Source organism: Sinohyriopsis cumingii, chromosome 8 (assembly GCF_028554795.1).
Source record: "Sinohyriopsis cumingii isolate HCF-2022 chromosome 8, ASM2855479v2, whole genome shotgun sequence".
NCBI classification, from domain to species: Eukaryota; Metazoa; Mollusca; class Bivalvia; order Unionida; family Unionidae; genus Sinohyriopsis; species Sinohyriopsis cumingii.
Genome location: NC_142968.1, coordinates 48,102,733 through 48,123,900, shown reverse-complemented (window position 1 = coordinate 48,123,900; position 21,168 = coordinate 48,102,733). Strand labels below are relative to the sequence as shown.

The following is a 21,168-nucleotide window of genomic DNA, read 5'->3' as shown; positions in this document are numbered from 1 at the left end:
TTACACGCTGGGAGCATACGGAGTGTACTAGAAAAAAAATATTATTGACCAGGAAGCTATCAATGATATCTGCTCGACGATATCGAAATTATTTCTTGAAAAAGCTGATTTTTTTTTCTCTACGCTCTAACGGTGGGAGTAAAATGAAAACAATATATTAAAAACAAATCTTGGTTTGGGAGATGTTGTTATAATGCACTGAAAATGTACCACTTGACCAGAAAAAATCTATATTAGAAATAAATGAGTAAAAACGTAAAGGACATAAGCGAACCGTGCGTATTATAAACGAAACTTGAGTGCTTGAGAACGCTTATTTCGTCTTCAACTGATTTGTAGGGTTTGGCAATGGGAACTTGTCTCGCCCATAAAAGTGTTTACCATTTCTCAATGACTTGGAATGCTTTTTGCAAGATCATGCTTGCACAAGAATTGCACTATCGCGACACGGAAGTCAGCGAACAGCAAAATTTATGAATGCTTGGCTTCTATGATTTCTTTGCATATACCTGGCAGATCCGGGTTGTTTTCATATCTCTTGCAAATCCTGGTTCAAACCTCTTCCTGATGACATGGAGCTAATTCGTGGAATCTATTCGCCCTGGCGTAGTATATAAGTAAGGAACTTCTTCCAGAACAAACCACGTCAGTATCCACCCTTCATGAATGCTCACCTAGGAGACATCTGATTGATTTTCAGTGAAGATAGTTGGCTGCTTGTGATCTGAAATGGGAGGAAGGTAAATTCTGATGAATATTGCATAAATATACATATTTCTAGTAATTTTGTTATCTAGACATTTGGATAGGTTTACCTTAGTTTTATAGATGCTGATCCTCTACCTATTAGGTGATGTAACTTTTGTTTTCGTGTGACACAAAGAGATGGAATATTCATTAGATATTATTTTCTGATTATACATTAATACATGTCATTTGATGATATTAAGGCATTAAAAACCTAATTTAATACAAACAAAAATAATGTATTCCAGATAGATAGATAGATAGATAGATAGATAGGTAGGTAGTAGGTAGGTAGATAGATCTAAGTATCGATGGGATGTACTTCATTATAGATGTCATTTTCAGGAATAGCTGCAAATCATATGATCTCGCACAATCATATTACATTCTTCATTTCAGAGTATTACATATCGTCATCTATTCCTTGCTGGGTGTTTTTGTTTTGTTATCGTGTTCGGAATCACAGACTTTGGACCAAAATATACATCCTACCGAAGACTCCGACACAACTCTTTTTCAGACAATGGAAATCACTCCTAACCAGCAAATTCTTAAAGACGCTATCCTATTAAAGACGGCATCAGAATCTCTGCCAATCATAGATAGTAATATCCGGGCAGCTGCCAGAATAGACAAATTTTTCTTTGATAGTGGTATGTTGAGCATGGCATAGATTTTTCGCTTTATTTTTCTCTAGGTAACAGTCACAGTCATTTATTACATTTGTAATTAAAACAATGTATTTGTCTTGTACTGAAACATTTGATGATCTTTTAGCATAAATGAACTTCACTGCAGAATATCCGCAATTCGTAGAGTAACTTTAGAGTTATTGAAAGTATTAATATCTAAAATAAATAAACTATTGTCGATGACGGAAAACAAATCAAACCTTTCCAATGAAACAACCAGCTATCCGTATTAAAATAAAGTAATCGAATATTTTCTATTAATGTTAGGATACATATATCCTTAGCATTTGTTCTATTAATAGAACTTTTAATATTTCAAGCCATTTTTATCTATATAAGAAAATAATGCAAAACATACTCGTACAGAAAAGGTCACACACACACACACACACACACACACACACACACACATATATATATATATATATATATATATATATATATATATATATATATATATATATATATATATATATATATATATATATATATATAATATTTATCTTGCTAATGTTGCATTATATCATTTGAAGAAATACAAACGGTGATGAATTAAACCTTGACAAATAAGAAGGGCAACAAACCTGTATAAGTTTATACGTTCAAGAAAATCTTTTAAATCGAGTTTTTAATATGGACATATATATATAATTATTTTGTTAAACGGTTTTGACAGGAAATATATATGCGATTGTTCTAAAATAGGACATGTAAACCCATACACTGTACTCTTGCGATTTCTTTGAATGCATTATTATTATTATTATTATTAGGTACAGATCACGCCGGTGTAAGGAATACGGATTTCTTTGGGCCACACCTGTTTACCAGCTCTAAAGCCATAGAAATAGCCTCAGATGGAGAGTTATTCTCCGGAGTTACGAAATATGCAGCTGAGAAGTAAGTAAGCGCCAAATCAATATTGGCATCGATATTGATTATATATAGATCTCTCAATTTCTTCCTTTCTTTCTCTTTCACATGAAATATTTTAGTTGTTTAATAGCCGTGAAGCGCGACGCATATAACTATATAATAATAATAATAATAATAATAATAATAACAACACTAATAATAATAATAATAATAATAATAACAATAATAATAATAATAATAATAATAATAGTGATAATAATAATAATAATAGTGATAATAATAATAATAATAGTGATAATAATAATAATAATAATAATAATAATAATAATAATAATAAATACTATTAGTTAATAATAAATATTATTAGTAATAAAATAATAATACAAGAAGATGAAGAAGAAGAATCGTTAGCATGATGCTAACACCTCAACATTTCTAAACGAAGGAAACAAAATATATTTATAAAATATCCTGTTTCAGAGAAGAAAATCATTATGTTGTTTCCTGTTATAACATATAGAGGATATGAACCCGTCCACCAAGATCCCAATATTGAATTGAATATGGGTTGGGTAGTGATTCGATTTGAAAAGCTGCAAAGCGGTTATAAGGTATTATGAAATGTGGTCAAAAACAGAAGTGAAATGAGGCAATACTGGAAATTTAATTAATATCTGAGACTGAATATGCGTTGCAAACAATGAGTTACAATTCTCATGGGGACTGGTTGCTTTTTTTGAGCCGCGATATTTCTCAATTATTCTGGTACTATATTCAGTAAGAACTTCAATGATCATGCAAATCAGTTTGTTGTAGTAAGGGAAAATACATATTTATAAATGTATGACGGAGAAAAAATTATATTACTAAGTATTTTGTACTGAAATGGGACCAGGGTTGTGACGCACGAATTGTATTGACTTTGTTAAAGCAAAAGTGTAATATTTCCGATATACTGAAGGGAAATTAAAATTTCTAAAGTCGGTAAGTTAGAAGAAAAATATATTCTTCTTCTGAAAATCCCCCTGCCCCCCCCCCCGTGTTTATATATCCCTGCTTTCTATCAACTGTCACTCTCTTAATTTTCTTGAATAACATACCAACCTTCGCGTGCTTGATGTAGAATAGGACTGATACTTCTCGCTTGCATGTTGTCAGAGGCGATTAAGGAAGGTAGGTAGATTGACTGCATGAGATGTATGTTTGTTTGTATTCAAGTTGTAAAACTCGTGTGATTTTCGAACGGTTGTTTATGATACATTAAAAACACGTTACATTGTATTGTAAAGAGTTGACTCATTGATACATTTATCCTTGCATGGCATTTTTAAGGAAGGGTGTTGAAACCATTTAGCTGCTTAGCTTTTATTTATTTTTTGTTATGATGATTACCTATTTCTGGTTGAAGGCTTTATATTCCTGAGGATTGTGGTCACATGTTGACCTTACCTTTTTTCCTAACTAGTCTGTGCTCCCCAATTTAAAGCCTGGATTGTGATTGTGTGCCAAAAAGTCCCACTTTTCCATGCATATTTCATCTTTTATTGTCGCAGTTGTATCGGGAAACTCAAACCTTTCTACTCACAGGCTCAATATTTCAAGGCAAAGCATAGACCAACAGTTATCCAGGCGAGTACCAATTCTGGATGAAAGATGTCCTTTCTCAAATATTCCGGACTGTACCGGATCTGCAACTTCCCGATACAGGACCATAGACGGCTCTTGCAATAATCTGAAAAATAAGCTCTGGGGCAGATCGTTTACCCCATTTGAGAGGATGCTACCTGCAATTTATGACAACGGTATGGAAAAGTATTTATTTCTTACGTAGAGTACATCAAAAGTGACCAACATTTAATCTGATATTATATTGAATCAATACAGAATAAATAATACCCTGACAAGAAAAATGAAAACAACTAAAATATTGAAATCGAGCAAATAGATTATTCTCATAAAATTGCTTTAAATAGCCAATATGTGATGCAAGTATGGATACCCCCATCAGAATCAATGCTCCATTTCTGCCACATATCAGACAATCATGAACTTAGTGGCAAAGGTAATGCGACAGAAGAAAGACTTGTGTAAAGTATAAGAATCAGATGATTGCGTCTCAGACATAATGCAGTGAATTCACTCTCTCGTCCATGATGTGATGTCAATCGTTCTCACAATTCTGATTAAGAGTAGCTGATTATTCTAAGAAGAAGGTCAAAGGTCATGCATTTTTTTCAGTTTTCCCAGAATCGGTCATGTCTTTGAAACTGAATGCTTTTATAAAACTTTATAAACTTTTTTGAAGCATTTATTGAAACCGATATAGATAATACAAATGATCGTGGTAATAATCGTGTCAATAATTTATTGCGAATGGTTAATGCATATTTACATACCCTAGTTCACTTATGACTCAATGGCGAGATAAGATAGTGTTGTTCTTTCTGAAAATTGTATCTCACGTGTCTAAAAGCTACAATTCTAGATGAAATAATAAGTGAGTTTACATTAAGATGCATATAACATGTCAATCGAATTTTAACACATGAAACAAAAATGAAGGCAACGATTGAATCAGTATGTAATCAAATTGCGGGAACATGCGCCATTTTGATATTTAAGGTAATACTTAAACGTTAACACCAAAGGAAGCAAAACTGATAGAAAAAGAAGATCATTCTACAAATAGCAATCTCACTTTATAGGCGTCGACGAACCTAGACAAACCAGCTTGTCCGGAGGACCTCTGCCTCTGGCGCGGAAGATCAGTTCACAGTTCCATCAGCCTAGTCTCATCGGTCACTTTATGCCTGACCTCAGCCACATGAATATGGAATTCGGACAGTTTCTAAGTCACGATGTTCAGCGGAATGCCTTGTCTACGGGTATTATTCATATTATTATTATCATTATTATTATTATTATTATTATTATTACTACTACTACTACTTGGAGATGTCATGTGTTTGCATATTGGTATGATGGAAATATAACAGAGAATCAAAGTTTACTGGTCTCGCAGTCACGTTTAATTGCTCAAATTGCAGGCCGATAATAATTTCTACAACTCGCTACAAGATACACTGTAAAAATTAGAAGTTGTTACTCATAAATGCTACTTATTATAGTAAAAAAAATCGTTTTGTAACGTTTTCCATTTTCATAAGAAACATTTCAGTTACAACAGTCCGAAATTTTGTAACATAAATGTCTTGATTGTACTTTTACTTGAGGGGGCCCCGCGCTTTAGGCCAAAGGCATTGTCGTCATGTTATTATTTCGATTAAAAAACCCGTTGTCCACAAACAGGAAATTTTCTTATGAATAATGAAAAAACTAAATCCGTGCGCCAAATCGCTAAAGCTGATCTAGTCTAGACATAATCAGTGTTTGCAGTAGCATACCAATCGAGATAGATACTCTGGCCCCGCGCGGTCATGGTCGGTCCTAGGCCCCGCCTACACCTAACGCCGCCTCTGTAATAGGTTAACCTGCTAGCTTACTTTTATATTATCAGTGTAACTGAATATACAAGCTTGAGGTATTGTCACTGTGCTTCATGTTAACACTTTTAGACAAGCTCATTTATTATGACACGAATGCCATTATCGTATTATCTCTCTCTCTCTCTCTCTCTCTCTCTCTCTCTCTCGTGACCCCTACCAATTCTCTATCAGCGCTATTCCGTCCTTTGTTTGCAGCATACAAGTATGCCGATAAGGTTGCTCTTTGTATAGTAGTTCTCTATATATAGGACTTTAATAAAATTGTGAGACCATATCCGTGGGCATATAACTCGATTATTAACTGCATTTTGATTACGCAGTAGGACGCACCTGAGTGGGCAGTATCATTGAATATCTGTTGGTGGGAGTGTCCTTTAAAATCTTAGTTTCGGATCAAAGAACTTTTTCGTAAAATGTTTGATCACACAAGATGAATGCAACCTCAGATAAACTGGTCTTCTACTGGTTAATTGGCCTCTGTGCTACGTGAGTTTGGAGCCCTTTGATGTCGTAAGAAATCACATGCGTGACCTCGATGGAACTTTCATTTTGATTGTCGTAAACTTAGACCAATCCGACTGGCTCCTCTGGCTGTGGAAAATTAGAGCGGATTCTTGACTCTGATTTTGAAGGAATTTAGGCACACCTGCTTGACAATAATTACTTGCAAATGGGAGACACCGAATCGTGTCACTGTTACCAGAAGCCCAGCCATATGTCACATTTCCCAGCAATGGACGCCCTAGGAGTGTCCTTGAACCTGTAACAGGGATGACATCATATAGTTGTAAATACTAAACATGACCGAAAGTCAGTGTTACCAGGTGGCCATTGCTATTTGACTCATGAACACCTGAGAGTGCCCTTCTACCCGTACTATTGAAGACATTCTAAATGCTGGAGGTGAACCTGATCTAACACTCTCTTTCGAATAGTGCTGGACACCTGAATGATGCATTGCACTCGGGATATGATTAATCGTATGACGTCACAGTTTATATAGGTCCACCCCATCTGTAAGTCTGCATATACTATTTCAAACTAATGCAGTCTGATCACACTGACATTAGGAGAAGTATAACGGACAATATTGTTTAACACAACATCCGCCGATCTCAACACCAGGCCAGTAGAACGATAAAGGTTATTAATTTCTACCAGATTTCCATTAATGAGCTTCCCAAGTGTATCCAAGACAAACGCTTCGTGTGTACTACGTCGAATCCTGTTCAGACTCTTTGCGTAAGGATGCCATCAGAAAAGTAAATTTAAAGCTCGAGTAATTCTCGAGATAGCATGATGAAAAAAGATAAAATATATGCCTAGAGAAATGGAAAGTACTGCGGAGAAGACTGAAATTTTGTCCCGTTCTGGTATGAACTTTAAGGAGCTTCTACAAAAGACAAACAAATGACTTTCGCCATTACACCAACGCAAATCTACATTAGAATCACAGAGAGTCGTCTTGCTACTTATAACCAAAGAATGACAACGTCGACGAGAACTGTGTCCCGCAGTGACGGCATGACGGCTATGCTAGAAAAGATCAATTCAGCAAGACATATATTTCTAGGTTGGAATGTCTGACATACAGGAACGACCCTTTTTTGATGGATGAGTCCTACAGTGCATACAGTGTTATCCCCGTTAATATTCTACCATATTGCCTAGCAAACAATGCTAAATCTTCGATGTTAACATTTTCATTCAGAAACGGAATCAACGACTTTAGTACAAGAGACAGAAGAAAAAAAATATCCGGAAGAACGAATCTTGAGAGTAAATTGGCGTGTTTTCTAAATCTGCTATAAATAAATTTTGGTGATGCAATTCTTGAACCATCTTGGGTGGGATTATAGAGATTTCGAACAGTTTCTTACGCAAGAATGTCATCCTCGACGATTCGGTATGACCTTACCACAGACATTATCTAGGGTCACGGCAAATATGTTACAACCTCAGCTATCAGCACAAAGTAGTCAGTGTTATGTGTGTGCAAAATTGTAGAATTATGAAACGAGATAGTGTAATACCCAGACAAAGAACAAAGATGAGCTACCATGTGACGAAACATGCATTTCTTTCCGGGAATACGATATATAAATATCGAAGAATGGTCACCTTAGATGCCATTGCAAACTATAAAATGTTAATCATAGACGATCTCTCACTCAGTTTGTTGCAGCGCGTAATATCCATGACCCGTGTTTTGTGCGATTGGTTCGAATTAAGTCAATCTAACATCGAAGTAAAAGGCTCGGCGTGGACAAGTTTTGTAGTTTTCAAGTCGGTGGAGTCAGCTTTCAAATCCTTTGTCATAGAAGCCATTCATTACAAGGTAATGCCTCCTGCCCAAATGCAGCTACGTTGCTTTGCTGCATTTATGTTATTCCCCATCCTTCAGCGTCAACCTTTGAGGAACAATGCAGCTATAGACACAAGAGCAGCGATAACCACCAACCATGTGCAAATTAAGCATATTTTCTTTGTGCTAAGAGATAAGGATTCCAATCTGTGAGCAAACGTGCCCAAAAATATATGACCGATAGAGGCATTTGCCATATCTCGACCTATAACAACAGATTTACAAATTTAATCTACCGATGAATCTATGTTCTGCAAGAAGTGATAAAGAGCTACAACGCCAATATTTACCTTAGCTAACCTCTGCATGAGCCCTCTACCCCAGGCATGTGTTGCGTGGTTTTTTACTTCACTAACACGTTGCCTATATATATATATATATATATATATATATATATATATATATATATATATATATATATATATATATATATATATATCCAAATCGGTGGAACAAACGCCAGCAGATGTCCAAAACTATCTCAGATACAACATTACAACAATCAGGGGTGTTGGATTTCAATACGGCAATCTACAGACTGTTTGTGTTTAACGCTTTATCTCTTAATTGTGGACTTATCGTTGGAAGAGACATTGACAAATTCAGTTCGTGGAACATGTCAATTATTAAACTTAAATGCAAGTGATCATGTTTGTGGAGGGCCTACTTAACATATATAACGGACCTAATTTCGGTATGAGTACTTGTCCTGGACAGTGTCAATTGTATTGTAAGGTCATACATCAGATGATTTCTGATATGAAAGGATTTAAATACATGTTCAACTGCAACATTATTTTCGTTTTTTGTCATTTTTGCTTCCTTCCTTTCGGTTTTTATGTGCACAGGTGCACGGTTGCGTTCCTGCTTCAAACATTGTTTTCTCTTTTTAAATTTGCTTCAGTCCAGCATTCAAACTATATATTCATTGTTACCTGTATTATTGGTACTGGAAGTTTCAACTTATTTTATTTTAATTTTGCTTTTGGTTGGTATCACTACCACTATCATGCTCAAGTGTCATTACAAGCTGATATATTCATAACTATTATAATGTCCCCATGATATTCTTTATGATAGTGTTATGTGCCCATAATATCATCATTTTTCGCAATAATAGACACAGAACTCATGCTAACGTGAATCAGTGATTTGCAGTTTATCTGTCTCTAGCATACAATTATCAATAGCCCATTTACCATAGCAAAATATTCAGGTGAGTAATTATTCATTAATTATGTTAGTTATTTATTTCCAGGTAACTTTGGAGCAAACCTTGACTGTTGTGGAAGTAACGGACCAGAAAGGTTTTCATTTATATTAATTATTGGTTTACCCTTTTGTAAACTGTGCTTAATATTTTTGTACATTGTTCAATTTAGTTTACTTTCAAGCCATTTTCTATAAATATGCAAGATATAATAACGTATTCGCGAGAATCTACTTTTTCTGCTTCTCTTGTAATATACCTATTAGGTAATATAGTAGAACTCCATGTTTGTAAATCTTCTATCTTTATTATATTGTTTTTATCTGTATTGTGGCGAATTAATATCCAGATAAAAGGACACGGACACGTGTTTTCTGGTGTGCGCATGCTCGTACTTAAGCAAAGCTGCATAGTAGATCAAACCGAAATATTTGGTATAAATCGGAATGTTATTTAGGTCTGTTATAAATGTTGTATTTTATATTTGTTTAGTCGATCTAAATGCTTAGCCATTGAGATCCCCACAGATGACCCCTACTATTCACAATTCAACAGAACATGTATGAACTTTGTCCGGGCCCTTCCGACTCCGAAACTGGATTGTTCTCTCGGTAAGATCCTATTGTTTAATCATGTTTAATCGTTCGCGTTTTTTATGATTTGTTTTGAACACGCAACGCATTCACACAAAAATATACACAAACGTGCACATTGTTACTCTCTTGACGAATCGTACAGTTACAAGGTCATGCCATATTTATCCATCTTGTAAGATAGGTACTAATATGATGAGATTCCTCACACAATAGTTTAAGAATCACTAACTTATAGCATATTGTAATTACATCAATGTCAGCCGCACATCATTTTACAGCATTGGACCGACCTCACTTTGATCAAGTGAAGTGGAAAACGTGTGGCATGGCCTCTTTGCATTGACCTAAAATATTCGAGAAGAACCTGTCCTGGTTGATTCAGAATTAGTTTTGTGTTATCATAACCAGTTTCGTAGAATAAATGCAAATGACGCAACAAATGGCAGGTTGGGATGAAATCGTCAAGATAGAATCTTGGAGAAACTAGACTTAGATTTATCAATGCTTAACATTCTTCTCATGGTTGTTAAAATTATAACGATCATGAAAGAATAGAGAAGAGAATGACAGGCGAAAATATGGATGTCATTGATTTATTACTGTTAATTACTACATTATTATTCTTATTGTACAGGTCAAAGACAACAACTAAATCAAAATACTCACTACATCGACGGGTCCCAAATCTATGGATCAGACATACAGACAAGTACTTCCCTTAGAACGTTATCTGGAGGTAAGAAAATAATAACATAAAATAAAATTTTATTTGTTTTACGCTCCGCACTTACATGATGTATCACTCAGTGATTTGTGAATATGAAATTTAAAACCTTCATTGAAGATCTTTCGTTTAGATTGTTTCCAGAGGCTGTTAATTTTTAATTAGTTATATACAATTTATTACAAATAAATTAATATAGAAGTTCATATGAATGTATATCTCTGTTCCTATTATGCAAAACAAATCCTGAGTTTGTTAACAGGCTCTGTCAATCTGCAGGTAAACTTAAAACCGGTGGAGATGCGACCATTCCAAATCTGCTGCCTAAGGACACAACTAATGCCGCCAATTGCATTCTACCGGCATCCAATGCCAATGTCAAGTGCTTCCTAGCAGGTAAATATCTATCAATGGAATTTTCTTTCTCAATCATAATGTTTTCTGCAACTTTAAAGTCGATACATTGTCTTGGTAGGTCACTGATGTTGTACAAACATGTTAAGGCTTATGGCTTTTATATCAACATGACAGGAGATGTTCGTGTCAACCAGAACGCGGCCCTAATCTCACTCCACACAATCTTCATGAGAGAGCACAACAGCATTGCTGCAGGACTCGAAGCTCTGAACAACGGGTGGACGGATCAGATTATCTATGATGAAACCAGAAAGATTGTCGGTGCGATGCTTCAACACATCACCTACAAAGAATATCTCCCAGAAATCCTTGGTGACGCTATTATGAATACGTATGACCTGAAACCTATAACAAACGGGTACTTTAACGGTTACGTAAGCAGCGTGAATCCGGCTATCAAAAATGAATTTTCTGCTGCCGCCTTCAGATTTGGTCACAGTCAGGTCCACGATTCGTTAAAATACAATAAAGGAGCCCACTATTTCAAAGATGTCTTCCTCAACCCTGCTATACTATACGATACTGCTGGTGGAGTTGATAGCATCACCAAAGGTCTCACAGACTCGTATTCTCAAAAGGTATGTACCTTTTATTACGCTTAAAATTCCCTTTTTTGTATTAAATTGCTTTAAATCTGCAAGAAAATATTTAATGTATTTAATTGTTTGCACACCTCTTCATCTTTAGGTCCCCATGTACGAACTGTAATGTAATATGAACTAAAAGTACAGGGTAAAATAATAGCATAAATAACAAGAGGAACTCAAGGATGTTTTGCTCTTGTTTTATGTTTAATCTTGTACTATTATTTTCAATAGGTAGTAAGCCATCCAATCTGACACACTTAAAACTTGGAGTATTAGTCTGTTCATTTGACAATTGTTTGCAGTGTAATTCACTAGCATTTGATTTTGCATAACATGATGAGACTGAGTACTCCTTTTGATGAAAGAAGATTGAGTACTCCTTGTAATCAAATATAATCTTAACTAAGAGACTGAAAAGAACAGGAACGAAACAAGCTTAAATATCTTTTCAATTCTTATTATTTGTCATTTTGAAACTGTTTGCAATCGGTTGTGTAGGCTGACAAGTACTTTTGAAAAGCAACATAAGGTAATCAGAACTTCCTAATGCAGGAAACTATCATGACACTTATCTGTCTCTTTAGCAGAAGTACACACACACACACACACACGCACGCACACACACACTCACACACACACACACACACACACACACACACACACACACATATATATATATATATATATATATATATATATATATATATATATATATATATATATATATATATATATATATATATAGATAGATAGATAGATAGGTAGATATATATATATATATATATATATATATATATATATATATATATATATATATATATATATATATATATATATATATATATATATATATATATATATATACACACACGACCCAAACCAACTGACCCTGTTGTTTTCTGTTTGAAAATTTCATATACTTGCACGTATACATCCAAAGAATGCTTTATGTTACTGAAAGATGGACATTGCATTGTTTGTAGGTTGATGAACGTATGAGCAGCCATCTTACTCGGCATTTATTTGAACGCCAGGCTGGGTTTGGTGGCGACTTAGCAGCTATTAATATCCAAAGAGGCAGAGACCACGGCATACCGTTTTATCAGCTTCTGAAAACAGTCTGTAATGTCAGCGGCAACGTGCACGAGCCCTCAGTCTGGAATGCGCTTAGTTCTTTGTACAGGTAAATCAGTCTGGAATGCGCTTAGTTCGTTGTACAGGTAAATCAGTTTGGAATGCGATTAGTTCTTTGTACAGGTAAATCAGTCTGGAATGCGCTTAGTTCTTTGTACAGGTAAATCAGTCTGGAATGCGCTTAGTTCTTTGTACAGGTAAATCAGTCTGGAATGCGCTTAATTCGTTGTACAGGTAAATCAGATTGAAAAAAATCACAAAAAAAGAAACTAATACTGGTTCACAATTTGACTTTTCGAATAGAAGAAAAATGGTTGTAATTGATTTACTTTAACTGCAAGTTATAAGCTTATTGTTCAGCATATTGAATCGATATTGTACATATCGATATCGTACATATCGATATCGTACATCGGAGATATAATGACTGTCTTTAAAATGAAATTATGAAATTTTAAAGATACGCTTGTTGAAAATGTTGTATTAAAACATACCTAATATCTTATGTTCCTTTTGAATATATAATATACTAGCACAAATGCATCCAAATAAAGCATCGGAGTTATGGTGTGGCAGTGGTACTAAATCTAACATTATTTGTCGTCTATGATGGAAAATCCAACAGAAAAGTACCACAGATTACCTCGTTGTTTATCTACGGTCACGAAGGCCCATGAGAACTCAAGGAGTTTGTTGTTGGCGATGATCGTGAAACTTTAGTTTTCTCATAATGCACTTGAATAATTCAATTACAGCACAGTTTAAATTTTTGGACTAAAGGTCAAGGCAGTAGGTTATAGGGTTAATTGTATCGTACAAACGTCAAATCCACCCAAACATTGGTGGTGTCACCTGAGAAAACTCTATGCATTTTTTACTTGCTCTCAGGTGCTGCGGCATGTCTACGTTTAATACTTGTATATTAAATGAACATGACATGAGATATAAAAGCAGTATGATATGAAAGCAATGTAAGTAATTCCGATTTAATATTGTTAGAATATCGTCTTGATAGGAATCCCGTGGATATCGACTTGTTTTCGGCCGGAGTTTCTGAGAAACCTGTTCCTGGAGGAAGGATTGGACCAACATTTGCCTGTATTATTGCCAAGCAGTTCGAAGCCTTGAAAAAGGGAGATAGATACTACTATGAAAACTCGGGTGACCAAGCATTCACACTTGGTAAGTTGAATATTTTTACAGATATGTTGTTTGTAAATTCCTTATGTTTTAATATTTGCGGTGTGCAACAACTCTAACGAGTACCATATATACATGAGCGTATGAAAACAATTAATGTGTACTGGAAAATTCGCATTTAGTACGCTACATTTCCTTTCAACAATAATCGTAATATAGTCCCTACAGACTTAAACTGCATATTGTTTACTACACGTTTCTCTACCACCAGCATGGTGTCTGTTTTAGGCATGACGCGTGCGTGCAGACTATCGGCGGAAACCTTGACATTTCAAATAACCCCGAAATATGTTATAACAAAATATAACTTCTATAAGGCCAGCTCTGCTGATTCTGAAGAGTGATTTCATAGCTGTCATACAAACGACACAACAAAGACGTTTGAGTCATTCATATGCTAACCATCAGTGTGTGTGTGTGTGTGTGTGTGTGTGCTTTGGATTTTTAACGTACTTTTTAAAAATTTCAGTCATGTCACTACAATGTCTGCAGTGTTGCAGTTTATAGCGATTTCTAGCACTGGGGCATGATACCACGGACTTGTAGCATCATGACCAAACCAGTCACATTATCTTAACACCAGGCCAACCACTACGAACACTAACCTCTTAATGCTGAGCGCTTAGCAAGGTAGCTGCTAGTACCATATTAATAAGACTTTGGTAAGACTCGGCCGTAGTTCGGAATCGAGACCTCCCGCATTCAAAGCGTACGCTCTAACCACTTGGCCATCGCAGCGATGCTACTGTTCAGACTGAATAAGCAGCAATAATTAACCGTGACATTGCGCTTCACATTAGTCCATGTTTAACAATGGCTAAATTATTTTAGTGCAACAAAAATATATTTTATGCTTTTGTTGTATGACTCTAATGGAAACTGACCCAAGAGAGCAAACCTTTACGAACATCTCAAAAATATGTCTACAAACAAGCCTCAAAGGGGAATAATTTTACTCGTTGCGACTTCACTTGGCGTTGTACTTTTCACAGCTAGAAGCTGATGGAGCAATACAACATGTTCTACTTGAACCTTTCAGTATTTGGTTCAGTACGATTTTTAAATTTGTAGAAAACGTTGGTGTCATGCTTAGAATTCAAATGTTTGCATCCAACGCTTAGCAAAGACAGTCAAGGAAGTTTGCCATATCGGCAATACAGTTTATGGTGCATAGTCTTTTTTTCTATTTGGATATGTATGCTAGTATTTAATAAAATTGAGAAAAGTGTTTACCTTTGAACAAGAAGCATGATGTAAATTAGCAACGACTTAAAGTTCTTAACCTGCACGGATAAGCATGCATCTCACACGTTATGTGTGTATCAGAGATATAATCAACAATATTTGATCTTGTAAGATACGTTGTTGGCACCCAAACTGCAATTTAGGGGTTCATGTACCAATTATTGGTGATTTCCTGTTCGATTGCCACGTTTTCCTCCTCCCGACCAATATTTCTGAGTGGGTAACAAAGTCCTTGTTCTTCGCCATTGATCCATAGTAATAGCCACCACTGCTACGGAATTACTGTTCACCAAGACAATAGACTGAGGTGTCAGTAAGTTTATGAACGTTACCTAGAAGAAGCTCATTGAATATTTAAGATTATTTGTTTAGTTCTTCTGTTATGTTTACATCATTTATTGTATTTAAGTGGAACGTTATCCTCAGACGAATAAATCAAATCATCCTTTAGTTGAGGAAATTTTTCAATAGGTATTAAAGACATCAGACTTTAAACGGAAGCAATCCCATGTCTCTGCGTACGAAATCACATGGGTCTGTTTAATGTTTTGCTAAAAAGGTGGAGATATATTGTAAAACGTTATCGTGGCCAAAAAGAGCTTCCTGAATGATATTCACTATTTAGTCGCATGTCATATCCACGCAAAGTATGTCGCGGGGACATTTCAAGAGCGGTTGACATAAATTAAAGCTGCAAGCACAAAACTACGATAGATTGGCAGCTTTGAACACAGAAGTAATCATATCGAGGACATATATTATCTTGCCTGAATTAAACAGAAAGAAGTTTCAATTTGAGCTCATGAGCGAAAGGCTGTTATGTAATCACTTATATATCTTGTAATTTTCTGACTACCAAAGTACGGTGTGTGAAGTTAAGTCAATGGCCACATTCAGATAGTGACAGCTTGCTCTATATCAGTCTGTTAGATATATGAGAGTTCAGTGTCTGATTAATTTTACTAATTTTCCTTCAAGTCCATTATTTCTCACAGGTTTTGTCTTCTTTTATTTCTTCTAGAGCAATTAGACGAGATTCGAAAGACAACCTTGTCAAAAGTCATTTGCAGAAATACAGGAATAACCTTCGTCCCGACAAACGCTTTCATCAAAGACACTAATGTTAGGTATGTAGTTTACTTTGCTGTAGGGTATTTCTATTTTAAACTGTAACGGAAATTACAGAGCTGAAGAAACATACATACATACATACATACATACATACATACATACATACATACATACATACATACATACATACATACATATACATACATACATACATACACTGTTTACCTGTCGCATAAGGTTGATTTGTGACAATATGAAATTAATGTTACATGAGCAAATAATGTTACCGTCTTTATTATTATTATTATTATTATTATTATTATTATTATCCTTCACATTGTCACGTATACTGCTGTTCGATCCTGACAAAACACTTGTTACGATTATATGGTCTTAAACTAAGTAACACAAAGAAGGGAAACCAAAAAATTTGGTAAAATCAACAAATAATTTATTTCTCAAAGTTACATAGTGACAGTTTAAGTTTAACTTGCATAACATAGGAATCAAATTTAAAAAAATCATGAATGTTGTATCACAAAAGGATATAATGTTCCGAATGAATTCTAAGATCCTCGAATGTGCTGATATACCACTAGTCTTAGTGTAGCACAATGATATTATTCAGAATGTATTTTAATTAGTCCTCAGTAATCCCAAAATAGTAATAGTCCAATCATTGAGTACATTGGTGATTTAAATGATTGATTTAAACAGTTCTTCTTAAATTATATCTGAACACAACTAAAGGTTTCTCGGCAAAGAGTAATATTAAAACAAGTATGGAATCTTTGTTTACAACCTCAACCTTATATAACAACATAAGAAACAACAAGATGAGTAGGATGTGGGTCAGGCGTTCGCTTCCATAACTTTCTAGGTTTTGTATATAAATCAAGACATTCAACTTTAGATAATATTTTCGATAAACATTGATTTTGATTGGAGGAATCCAGAGTGACTATGTACTTAGGGCATAGTTAATTATCAAATAGCCTAACTAGTGTATCTGACACGCAAGAATGTTTACATGTATGATTACTTTTCGGACTTGTGCGCATAGTACATAGGACATGGGGTTTAGAGCTTGGGAGCAAGAAAATGTGTTCCATTTAATCGCAGACACAGCTTTTATTTACAACCGGGGACAAATTGAAATTTCATGATAACATTCTTTCTCCATATGCGTGATTTAAATATCGATTAGTTTGTTAGCTACGGGCCAAAAAATAACTGTGAAAAAACACATTTAATAATAATTACAGTATTGCTTTGTACATGTTTTGACATATACCATTACACACTATTATTGTCCACATGTGCTAATTATTTTGTGTCTTCCTAGAAACCAAAAGATGTCTTGCAGAGGGATCTCAGCTATAGATTACAGTAAATGGAAGTGCGGATGGTCTAACTGGGGCACATGGACACCATGTGTGAACTTCATCCAACTCAGGTTACGCACATGCAAACAGCAAAAACCATGTGCTGCGGATGTCTGCGTCGGCGATGCTTTTGAAGTAAAAATGTGTGGTTCTGTCAGGAACGTGGAAATACCTAAACTTCAGGCCGAAATCGAAAGCTTCCGTGCTAGTCTAGTTATGCAACAGAACAATGGTGGTATTATTGATATAAATACGGCGCAGGATGTGCTTCAAACTTTTTTGCATCAAAATGTATTATAAACAATGGATGCAGTTTAAATTGTTTATCAATAAATCTGTTTAACAATAACCAGGAGATGTCTGAGAAAAATGTTTTGATTCGGGTATTTAAGACACACATGTAGAGACAATCAGATACACTTTTAATCGTTATATTACATAACTGATTAAAATAATTGTTCACGATATTGTCTAATGCAATATGAGTCCAAATTAAATTTCAAATCTAACCAATAAATTACTATTTTTAAATAGTAATTTATTGGTTAGATTTGAAATTTAATTTGGACTCATATTGCATTAGACAATATCGTGAACAATTATTTTAAATAGTAATTTATTGGTTAGATTTGAAATTTAATTTGGACTCCTATTGCATTAGACAATATCGTGAACAATTATTTTAATCAGTTATGTAATATAACGATTAAAAGTTATGTAATATAACGATTAAAAGAACATTGCTGATGCTTGTTAACACAAGCACCTTATTAAATAGTCAATTATGTTGAATATTATTATTTGTTTTGTTTCTGTTTCTAAGAAGTTTATCATGTTTTTTTTTTTACCATACTGTTATAATACTTCATGTGGCTGTCTTAATGTCCTGCTAAGTGTTTTTAATTTTCTATTAAACGTGCCGTTTAATATTTTTCATTAACATTTGTTGTTGCGATGCTACGTTTTTATTGTTCTTTTCGTAAGAAGGAACTAACGTCAATATTTGTCATGTTTATTGAAGTAAATGATGATCCAATAGTAATGTCGGAACCATGGAATATAGGATGAAATTACAAAACTGATGTGGGAGAAATCCGTATTGCTATTTTTGACTTCTGAAATGCAGTTAAACCAGTTTCAACAAATTTATAGCAGAGACTAATTTGACATAAAGGCATTTCAAGATGGTGCAAGCGGTGCAGATTCCACTACTGCTAGAACATAAATACATTTCAACACCTTCTCAAATCCTGTCGCAAGAAATTTGACGAAATGTAATAGAGAGCATCGTGGCATTCATTCCTTCAGTTTCCTATAAAGATGATACAGACGCAACATCTAATATATCGCCATTACTGAATATAAAAATGTTGTAAACAACTTTTGCTAAAATTTCTTGAACCGAATTCAAACAAACTGCACCGAAATATTCGGATAGAATTACCCTTTTAGTTTGCATCAATGATTCTCATCAAACATTAGAGAATAACATTTAAACAGCTTTACAATAATAAACAAAGCTTTACAGGGTTTCATCCATTTTTACAGAATCAATTCTAGCTTAAAGTCCTTTCAAGCTTGTACAAATGACGCCGTTCGTCTGTTAATACGGAAGCCATTTCTGTACAAAAGGGTACCCACATTTTACACAGAATTTTGTCAAATGGATACCCACCTTTTACACAGTATGTTGTCAAAAGGATACCCACTATTTACATAGTATCTTGTCAAAACAAATCTGACGAATATATGGTCAGGATCCTGGTATAAAATCATTTAAATTTTTGAAAATAATGCCGCTACCGAACAGTATCACAGCCACTTCTAAAAATATTTAAACGTAAAATTAACATTCAACACATTTCTGTACACAATATGACCCAATCTGACAGAAAACAAGATGACATAAAGGCCTTTAAAGTGTGCCATTCCGCTGCCAAATATTGCCGCCGTTCCAAGAGAGTATAAACATTTCTAAGCAAGGTATTCTCAAAAATCACTGAAGAGAATATTGTTATAACCATATCCGTGCAAGAAGTCCTTCCCAGCATTGCACAACTGATGCTGATCGACTATTTAATACGGGAATATAAACAGAGATTAACCGTTACACAACTTCTCAAAATACTGTGACAAATACCGACCATAATTTAGCCATTTCAAGTTTACACTAAATTTTAATAATCAGCCTACCAGTCTTGCCTACCTGTGATAAATAATTACGGAAATATTTAATTTATAGAATACATCATCCTAACTCGGATTTCTTGGCCGACTGCCATTATATGTCACACAGGTGAACTAGCTTAAATCCATGTTGAGCACAGTGTTACTTTACGCCTTCGTATCTAACCATCTCTGTATGTCTTTCTATATGTCTGTCTGTCTCTCATACCATATAATAAGTAACATATGTTTAATAAAAAAGAAGAAATACATTCAGCTTTCATGTTATATGAGATTTACGGAGGAATACTGGTTGTAGTTCGTATTTGAGACAGTCGACTGTGAGTTTGTTTAATAAATTCAAGTGAAACGAATACACTTGTATGGTTAGTTTATGACATAAAACAATTCTTGAAAAATAAATGTTAAGTCTTCAAAAGTGACACTATGACATCAAAGCTTCTAAAGATAAGAAATGTGATTATGAAACATTACAGCAATAACGTTAATTAACATTATGCAATGATGATGATGATGATATATATATATATATATATATATATATATATATATATATATATATATATATATATATATATCTGTCTCTCTCTGATAGAGATAAAGAAAGATAAACCGTTGTAACTAACCTTGTATATGGGATTGATTATACGTGGAAATGTAACAACGGATAACTACGTGCATAACAAGGGTCACAGTTATCAGCTGTGAAACGGGTTCTTTAAATGTGTCCCAAGCTTATATAGGCATAAATGGATACCGATTCATAGAGTGCAAATGGATCACAGCGTGCATAGGTAGCAACAGCACTACAGGAGAGGCGGACTGGACTTGCAAACTTGTCAGATATTTCATTTCTGACTAAATATAAAAGTAACACTTTAATAAATCCTATTCTCTAATAGTTTTAAAGTATCGAAGATTCAGTACTATATCACAAAAAGAATACTAACGATTTTCTTTCAATTTGTGTCAAGCAACAATTAGGTATCGCTAACGAACATGATTTTGACATCGACTTTTCTCCTCAGTAGTGGCTCATCTAGGACTCCCAGTCATATGGCCCCCGATCTCAATGTTCTGAGCTGCTGGAGTCCTGGAAGTATCGTGATGTATATTTGGAAGTCACTATATTTAATGTTGACGAATCGTTCTTAATCATGGAAACAATAAATCCTCGAATCTCTTGAATACCCTCCAAAAACAATTTGATACCGAGTATAAAAATT

At 34.6% G+C, this 21,168-nt stretch overlaps 1 protein-coding gene across 2 annotated transcripts; it reads left to right on the top strand.

Moving 5' to 3' along the window:
- The first annotated feature begins 526 nt into the window (after positions 1 to 526).
- On the top strand, positions 527 to 20,193 carry LOC149793443 (salivary peroxidase/catechol oxidase-like). Of its 2 annotated transcripts, none has more exons than XM_089967437.1 (14): positions 527 to 740; positions 1,147 to 1,400; positions 2,219 to 2,339; positions 3,903 to 4,117; positions 5,021 to 5,200; positions 9,445 to 9,493; positions 9,889 to 10,007; positions 10,627 to 10,728; positions 10,996 to 11,112; positions 11,248 to 11,711; positions 12,704 to 12,903; positions 13,870 to 14,036; positions 16,321 to 16,426; positions 17,716 to 20,193. In XM_089967437.1, the coding sequence occupies exons 1-14, from the start codon at positions 730 to 732 to the stop codon at positions 18,053 to 18,055; spliced, it is 2,445 nt and encodes an 814-aa protein (XP_089823563.1). In that variant the 5' UTR covers positions 527 to 729; the 3' UTR covers positions 18,056 to 20,193. The 2 variants fall into 2 exon arrangements, with proteins under 2 accessions (XP_089823563.1, XP_089823562.1); XM_089967436.1 differs by having other exon boundaries at positions 2,213 to 2,339.
- Positions 20,194 to 21,168: the final 975 nt, after the last annotated feature.